The sequence below is a fragment of the Giraffa tippelskirchi genome, chromosome 13 (genome assembly GCF_054371585.1).
Source record: "Giraffa tippelskirchi isolate mGirTip1 chromosome 13, T2T-mGirTip1v1.2.pri, whole genome shotgun sequence".
NCBI classification, from domain to species: Eukaryota; Metazoa; Chordata; class Mammalia; order Artiodactyla; family Giraffidae; genus Giraffa; species Giraffa tippelskirchi.
The window spans coordinates 70,484,854-70,493,955 of NC_137287.1; the positions used below are offsets into that span (position 1 = coordinate 70,484,854).

The 9,102-nt window shown below is 53.3% G+C and overlaps 1 protein-coding gene across 1 annotated transcript; it reads right to left on the bottom strand.

Moving 5' to 3' along the window:
• Positions 1-876: 876 nt before the first annotated feature.
• On the bottom strand, positions 877-3,734 carry FZD8 (frizzled class receptor 8). Its single transcript, XM_081554014.1, has one exon. It carries the CDS (start codon positions 2,932-2,934, stop codon positions 877-879), a length of 2,058 nt encoding a protein of 685 aa, XP_081410140.1. The 5' UTR covers positions 2,935-3,734.
• Between the last annotated feature and the right edge of the window lie 5,368 nt (positions 3,735-9,102).

Below are 9,102 nucleotides of genomic sequence, written 5' to 3' on the forward strand. Positions count from 1 at the left end.
CATTTTTCTTCATGCCTAAGGTCAGTGTACATAATGAGAAACCAGAAAACATCCCTGTTTCAGAGGGGCCCTCCACAAGCACTTTCAAGGTAACAGTTTGGAAGAGGCAGGGGGAGAGGGCGACAGTTAAGTCATTTATCAAAAGTCATTTTATTGACAAAATAGAATACTTATATTTGTTCTTACAGGGGTGGCCTCTAAACTTTTTACAGAAAATGTACAGACTGTATATCTTTGGGTATGTACATATTTTACACATTTTTACAATTCAACAAATAATTATATTTATAAATACATCCTCTAATGTAAGAAACCCGTATTTACTTGGGGTGTATAATTAAGACATTTCTTGTTTGTTTACTTAAGGCATTTGCCTGGTCATTAAGAATACCCAAACCGTGCAATCCCGTTAGGTCGCGCTCATCCCGCCTCTAGGACGTGTTAGGAGTAAGAGTTTACGTAGCAGAGTCGAGGGAGAAAACTTAGGTCCCTCGGGTGAAATCTGTAGGTCTGGCTTCAAGCTCAGCAAATGGCAACCAGCGAGGGCTCCAAACCTTGGGTCTTGGAAACGCAGCAGCGGGGCTCACCCTCCTCTGCCCTGCCAACAGAAATGAACGCCTGGCGGGGAGAAACTCCTCGCCCGTCGGTGGAGGAAAGGGGGGTGGGTCTGGGAGCCTTCAATGCCAGGTACTTTGTTCTAAGCGAGTCCCAGCTAATGGATACCATTAAGAGTTCATTATGATGCTAATAGCAATCAACACGGTGAAGGGGTGGAAACCTCTGCCTTCGAGTGTCCTCCTCCCACCCCCCTACTCCCCGCAGCATTCTGTCTCCTCGCCCCCTCCCCACCCCTGGCGGGCGCACCCTCCCCTCCGCTCAGACCTGGGACAATGGCATCTGCTTTGGATAAGACACCGAGCTGGCCGTGCCAGATCGCCACGTCAGGCCGGTGCTGACGTCGCTGTAGAGGGAGCCCGCCCCGCCAGCCCCCGGTCCCCCGCCCCCGCCGGCCCCCGGCCCCCCGCCCCCCGGGCCGCCGCCCGCCGCGCCCGCGCCCGCCGCGCCCGCGCCCTTGCTGGCCCAGCAGCAGCGGGTGCACAGCGCGCGCCACGACTCGAGCGTCTTGCCGGACCAGACCCACACGCCCGAGGTGATGCCCACTACCAGGCACATGAAGTACTTGAGCATGAAGACCGCGTAGTCGGGCCGGCGCGCCTGGTCGGGCTGTAGATCCCGCAGGCACGGGCAGTTGTGCGTGGCCTCCCAGCGCGGGCGATTGTGCTGCTCGTAGAAGAGGCAGGCGACCACAACGGCGGCGGGTACGGTGTAGAGCACGGTGAAGAGGCCCAGGCGGATCATGAGCTTCTCCAGCTTGTGCGTCTTGGTGGGGCCGCCCTGCTGCTTGATGACCGAGCGGATGCGGAAGAGCGACACGAAGCCAGCCAGCAGGAACATGGTGCCGATGAAGAGGTAGATGACCAGCGGCGCCAGCACGAAGCCGCGCAGGTTGTCCAGGCTCTGGTTGCCTACGTAGCAGATGCCTGCCACCGGGTCGCCGTCTACCGAGCTGAGAGCCAGCACGGCGATAGACTTGACGCTGGGCACGAGCCACGCGGCCAGGTGGAAGTACTGCGAGTAGCCGGCGATGGCCTCATTGCCCCATTTCATGCCCGCTGCCAGGAACCACGTGAGCGACAGGATCACCCACCAGATGGAGCTGGCCATGCCGAAGAAGTAGACGAGCAGGAAGACCACGGTGCACAGCGCCGGGCCGGTGGTCTCGTAGCGCACGTGCTGCTCCACGGCGCCCAGCTCCTCATACTCGCCGCGCCCACCCGGGCCCCCAGCGCCGGCTCCCGCCGCACCCGCGCCCGCCGCCGCGCCCCCGGCGCCCCCGGCCCCGCCCGCAGCCCCAGCGCCGCCGCTGCACGCCACCTTCTCGTGGCCCGCCACCAGGCGCACCAGGTAGCCTACAGACACGAAGAGGTAGCAGGCCGAGAGGAATATGATGGGCCGCTCCGGGTACTTGAAGCGCTCCATGTCGATGAGGAAGGTGGAGACGGTGGCGAAGGTGGACACGAAGCATAGTACCGACCACAGGCCTATCCAGAAGACGGTGAAGGCGCGCTCGTCCTGGCTGAAGAACGGGTTGTGGCAGGGCAAGGCGCAGTTGGCGATCTGGCCCGTCTTGACACGGTTGTAGAGAGGGTGCCGCTCGCTGGACACGCTCACCATGGGCGCGCGACACTGGCATCCCGGCTCGCAGGGCGCCGCGCCGCCGCCAGGGGGCCGCGCCTTCCCGCCGCCGCCGCCGCGCGCTGGGGGCGCAGCCGCGTCCCCGCCGCCGCCCCTGCCGCGGGACGGGGGCCGGGCCCCGGGTGGGCGGCCGTGGCCGCTGCCGGAGGGCGGCTGCTCACCGGGGGGCGGCGGAGGCGGGCGGCGCGGCGGGCTGGGCGCGGCCGTGGTGAGGTCGGTGCGGTTGTAGTCCATGCACAGCGTGTCGGGGTTGCCCTGCTCGGGCAGCCGGTCGCAGCGCATGCGGTCGGGCCAGGCGAAGCCGTACTGGCGCATGAGTGGCGCGCAGCCGGCCTTGGCGCGCTCGCACACCGAGCGGCAGGGAGGCAGGGGTTTCTTGTAGTCCTCTAGGCAGATGGGCGTGTACATGCTGCACAGGAAGAACTTGAGGTCGGGCGAGCACTGGATCTCCACCAGCGGCCAGAACTGGTGCACCTCCAGGCCCGCCTCGTCCTGCGTGTCGTGGTTGAACTGGTTGGGCATATAGGTGTAGTTGTAGCCGATGCCCTTGCACAGCGGCACGGTGATCTCCTGGCACGCCAGTTCCTTGGCTGAGGCGGCCGCCGCACCGCTCGAGCGCTGCAGCAGCGCCAGGGCGGCCAGCAAAGAGGTCACTTCCAACAGGTAACCCCACTCCATGCTGCGCGCCTCGGCCCCGCGCCTTCGCCCTCTGGGCGGCGCGCGGAGGGGCGCCAGGGGCTCCTGCGAGAGCGCCGGCCTCTCTCCTGCCTCTCTCGGGAGGGGTTCGGCCAATAGCCCAGTCCCTTCTCGGGATGCGTCCTCTCGGCGCTGCGGGAGACGAGGGTGGCCGCCGAAGGGCACCGTGGTCCCAGGGTCTGCCCCGCTCACTCCCGCCAGGCTCAGCCCTCGCGGGACAAAGTGGCCGGCCTCCGGCTCATCTCTCCCTCCCTCGGTCGCTTTCTCCGCGCGCGCCGGTGACTCTGCCGGGCACTGAGGGCGGCGGCGCAGCAAGTTTCTTCTCGGGCCGCGGTGCGCAGTCAAGATGGCTGGGCCAGGCCGCTCTGCTCCGGGTCAGCCCCTGCAGCCCCCTTTCGGCGTCCCGGGGCTCATGCTCGCCCCCAAGGCCGCGCGGCTGCTGCCGGGGTTAGGGGCCCGCCTCCGCCGAGGCCACGGCCCTCAGTCCCCGGCGTCGGTCCGTCGGTCAGCAGCCGGGATGACGGGCCCCGCCTCCGGTGAAAGTCGCGCTCCGGCCGGCCCTGGGACGAGGTGTCGGCGGTCCCCTTCTCGCTGAACTCACGGAGGCAAATCCAGGCCGGAAGGCGGAGCAGACACCTGAGCGGCGCGCCCGCGCTCCGCCACCGCCGCAGCCGCCGCCGCCGCCGCCACCTCCTCGGCGGGAGCAGTGTCCCTTGCCAACTTCCCGCTCCGGCCCCGCTACGCCCCGGCCGGCTCATGAATATTTATACGGCACGGACTTGGTCTCCGCCCGCGGCCGGCGCACCAATCCCGGGCTCGGGGCGGAGTCTGCGCGCTCCCCAGGCCCCGCCTCCCAGGGGCGGACCCGGCTGTCCCCTCGGCAGCGCGCGCTGTCTGCGGCTGGAGTTTGGATAACCTTGGGGTTGACCGCAGAGACGGGTTTTGCCACGATAGTCCCCGCGGCGCTCTGTGGGGCTGAGATCGGGGTTCCCTAGTCAGCGCTTGGGAACTGAGGAAGATTCTTTATGCAGCGCGCGCTTTCAGAGGCCAGTTTCGAACTAGTCAAGCCCCTGTTTCCTACGCTCCCCGAATATGGGCAACTTGTTGGCGAGGGGACCCCGCGCCCCTCAGCCAGCCGGCAAGTGCCCGGGGGCTTTGCAGGGGAACAGGGAAGCGGTGCCCTTCTTGGGATTGCCAGAATGATGGTCTTGGAGGCTTGGCGATGTGGGAGGAGAGGAATGACTGCAGTTCATTCTAGATGGTGGGGCTGGACCGGGGGCAGCCGGGGAAGAGGTACCCGGGAGCTCAAGGGCGGGCGCGCGAGGGGCGTGGGCACCAGGGCGGGCGGGAAGAAAGGGGTCTCCTCCTTCCTCAGCTGAGGGACGTGAGGCAGCGTCAGTTTCATTACCTGGAGAGTGGGGTTTAGATCTCAAAGGGGGTTAGTTCAGATCTCAAAGGGGGTTCTGCTAATTAGGCAAGGTAAGATATATAAAGCATCTGGACATACATAAAGCGCCCCCTTAAGAGATATAATTCCCTTTCTTCTTAAGAAAAGAAAAACAGAAAGAAAGGGAGAAAGAAAAACTTATAGGACAGACTGGAAACTCTGTGGCTGGATTCTCCCTCTTGCTGCTGCTGCTAAGTCGCTTCAGTCGGTTTGGAACGTATATGCGTCTCTCCAAAGTTGACATGTTTTTGCCAGAGCCTCCTCCTCCCCGTGGGAGGCGGCGCCGGGCCCTGGCGCGGACGCGCGGACACGTCTCCGCGGTGTTCCCGGGGCCGAGCGGCTGGGGACGCGGCCAGCGAGCGAGGCCCCAGCCAGCTCGTAGCCACCTTAGACGGGGAGGGGCCCGAGGGGCGGGCGGCCTGGCAGGTTCATTTACGCTTGTTAGGACGTCCCAGGGGGTTGTCTTTCTCCGAGAATGGAGTGTTTATTTTTTAATTGATGTGCTGTTTCATTTAGCGCTTGTATGGAACTCACGCTGGGGCTGTAATTACTGTAATCTCGGGAACAGGCATTTCAGTTAGCCAGGAGGGTGGCAGCAGACGTCTGTCTCTTTCTCTCCTCCTTTTCCTCTCCCCTCCCCCTTCTCCCTCTCCGGCTAGAAAACTAAAGTTATTGAGGCTATGGGGATGAAGGAGAGGTAGAACTAAAAGCTCGTTTGAGGCCAGGCCTTTTTTATTGGGTTGCGGGGGGGGGGCGGGGGAGGAGGATGCGGTGGTGGTGGTGGTTGGTAATTATCTGTTTACAAACAACTCTTGTCGTGAAACAAAAATAACTAGCAGCATCTGTATGTGGCAGGACCCTATGTCTCTCTCGTCCTGTTCTCTCTAGCTTAGTTTAGCAACCGCATTCTAACTGGAAATATAGAATCTCCCAAACCCCCCCTCCCCCGCACACCAGCCCCACCCCTAATTTTTGGCAAGTTCAGTATTTTCACCAAGAATTCTAGGCAGAGCCACCAGGCTGTAGTCATACCACCATTGTCTTTTTTCTTTTAAACTGGTCTATTTAGAACCTCTTTATACCAAAACAAAACACTTCCTTCGCATTTTTTTTTTAGAAAAACTAAACTGCATAGGAATCAGAAATTCTGAGGCTTCAGAAAGATTGGCTGATTCAGCAGAAAATGATCTCGGGTTTTCAAAAATGCAAAAATTCAACTGTTACATGATCTTTTAAAAATGAATTTCTTCCTTTCTCCTGATGAGAATTCCCTTTGTGGCATGTGGAACGCAGAATGTCACCTCTCTCCTGTTGGGATCCTGTTCAGCAATGGCCATGCTCCAGAACATTCAGCTGCAGAGAAACAGCAGGTGATACCTGGAGATAGGATGCTAAGCACAGTAGTAAGGCAAACCCCCCAGTTTAAGGACCAGCCTGGGCCCTGCCTCTCCCTGACCACAGATAGGAGGCGCTTGCTTCCAAAAGCAACATAGAGAGTTTCTTATGATTTTCTTCAGCAGGAAATGTCAAATAGTGGAGTTTAGAATTACACTATATAAATTTACTTGAATTGGGTAAAAACAAACTGACATTTGAAAGATGAGGCTGCAAATAGTTGATTTTGGCTTTTAATTTGCATTAAATTTTTTTTTTTTTTTTTTCCGTTTGAGACCAGATGAAAGCTCTGATGATGTGGAATGTGGAAATTTGGGGCAAATATATAAAGCTTGCCGGAGAAAAGCAGACAAAAAGTTCAGAGCTTTCAAAAATCATTTATCAGCTATTGAGTGTGAGATTAAAATCATTTACATGAAATCATTAAATGCTTACTTTTAATTGAGAGAATAGAAGAATAGCGTTTAAATTTTACTATTAAATTAAATGGCTACTTGGCAATCTTTGAGAGCAGAAGAGGCTTAGGAAGCCAATTAGTGTATAAAAGGCAATGATGGGTCAGCAAAAAGAAACTAGGATCATTTATCAACATCCTGGCTAAATAATGATTTTTCTTTTGTATGTATAGCAGCTGCTTTTGAAGGGAAGGGAAATAGCTTTAGTAGTGACATAAATAATGTAGGGAACTTTCTAGAGGGATTTCTGAACAGATGTCTGGTTACTGAATAGCCCAGGAGCATAATGATATAAACAAGTTGAAGGCATGAATCTAACAGAGAGGAGGGAATGTTAAAAAACATTGGATACCTAGTTAGATGATTGTCTATCAATATATTTTAAGTAGTGAACTTAAGAAACTTTGATGAATTATGTTTCAGTGAATTTTAATTTAAAAGTCCAACCTAAAATTCTTGATCAAGAAGACCATCCAAGTCTATATTATTAGAAAATATTAAACTCTATCAAATAATATTGATGTTTCTTGATGTTTTCCTTCAAAGGGTTATGCCTTGAGACACCTAACCATAGATGGAAGGAAAGGTAGAGATTAATTGGTCTTGCTTCAATCTCTGTTAGAATTTAAAAAAATAGGTGAGATTACTTTTCTATCCTTCCATATTTATAATTAACTCCATTAAAGGCTTCCATTTTCTCTACCACCAAGAGAAGGACTCTGCCAGGAGAAAGTAGTACTCCTTGCCATGTCTGTTGTAACAAGGCTAAGTTATAAACAGATGCTGAGGCAAACAAGTGCCACTGGCCAGGAGTCAGATTTCCACTTTACATGCAGCTGCCATTTTAGAAAATGGTACCTGCACTGTCATTTAATTGGATAATTATTGTGAAATATGTTTTAAAAATCAGTCATTGGTTTTCCCGCTTCTTTCATACTGATGTATTGGCCAGATGCTGACTCTTAATGACGCAGAATGCCTTGTGCATGAGTTTGGGAACTTTCAGATGAATAAAGATCTCCTAAGTAAAACTGGCAGAGCCAAGAAGGAAACAGCTAGTCTCACATATCAATCCATCTATAAGCAAGGAGTTCCACCATTGGTTCACCTTAAGATAGCAGTGATACACCTGCAGGTCTGCTCTGGTCTCTTGGCCTCCCCTTGGATGGCATGGAGCCTCCCATTGCTGAATCATGAACTTTCACAGGACAGCAGGCCAAGGCAGGAAGAGTGGCAGGACCTCCCACTATTACAGAAAGTCCTTCCCCTTAGGTTACACTGGTCTGAACCTATCACACCAGTCTTAGCCACGAGGAAGGCTCAGCAGGTGAGGGTCTGGTGGGCAGCCCATGGTGTTTGGGCTCTCATGGCCTGAAGCTGCCAAGGGGAGGAGGGCTATTGGGCAGGCATACACCAGTCAACCACATGTTACTACGGGAAATTAACTTTCAAGTGATATCATTTACCAACACGCCTAGTCTTCCAGAGTATTTTGTTCAGGGCTATAAATTAAGTATGATCTAGATCCAAGAAAACCTTGATATTTACTTTTTTATTTTTTCCTTTTGAAGTACTCTGTACAGTGGTGTGAATTAAATGTCAAACAGTTTACTACTTATTTTATTTATAATGTGTATAAACTGTGTAGTGTAACTCCTCAGTTGCTTTTTGTTAAGCTCCTCCCTTCCCATTTGGACACTTCCTTAAAAACATGGAGACAATTCTGGAATTTTAGGTCTTTTTTGTTTTTTTAAGTCTTATATCATGTAACTTTTTGATATTGACAAACTTAAATAATGTAGGAGAAATTATGTTATGCCCCACCTCTGAAGGGCTTATGGATGTGAAAGAACTTTTCTATCAAAAAATTTTTGGTGCAAGCGTTTACTTCTGGGAACACTGATCCATTTAAATGGTGGTCTGAACCGATAAAATTTACATTAGTAATATGAATGATAATTACAAGGACCCTGAGGGCATGGAGGTGGTGTTGGTAACAAAGACATTTCTGTTTTCTCTTTAGCCCAATCCACTTTGGATCAGGCAGCCCTGAGGAATCACAGCTCAGTTATTTCCTATCTGTGCCAGCAGGTAACCTATGACCTCTCTGATATTTACTTCCTCATGCACAAAGCATGGACTGACAAATACAAGAGTCCTTACAAGCCTTGAGGGTTAGATGAGCTAAAAGCTAAAAACTTGGTGTAGCAGCCCCGGTGGCTCAGATGCAATGCAGGAGACTCAGGTTCGATCCCTGGGTCAGGAAGATCCCCTAGAGAAACGAATGACTACCCACTCCTGTATTCTTGCCTGGAGAATTCCAAGAACAGAGAAGCCTGGTGGGCTACAGTCCTTGGGATTCCAAAGAGTAGGACATGACGGAGCAACTAACACTTGGTGCAGACAGTATCTGGACTTTGATGCATGAATTGAGCTTCGCAAGAGTTTACTCTGAATGTGCAGAGTGATATGAAATGTATCTATTGATTACAAAAATAACCATAGAAAGAAATTATCCTTGTCTTTCACTAAAATTTCACCTGACCTAGTCGAGTCCACACATAAATTTAACCATCACAGACGTCCTCTTTTACTGGGAACACACAGGGGTCAGCCACAGATCCGCAACCACAATGCCATTTGAGGAAAGTATTATAAAATACACAGAAATAATCTTAGGGAACAGCTAAATAGGCCTGAGAGAGCTGGAAAGGCCTTCGTAGAGTTTTTTAGAGAGTGGTCAGGAGTTTGCTAATTTGAGGGAGGCAGAAAGTTTGAAGCAAGTGGCAATGCATTCACCGATTGCAAAGATGAAATAACCTTTGCCTTGGTTACATTTGTTGGTGAAACAGC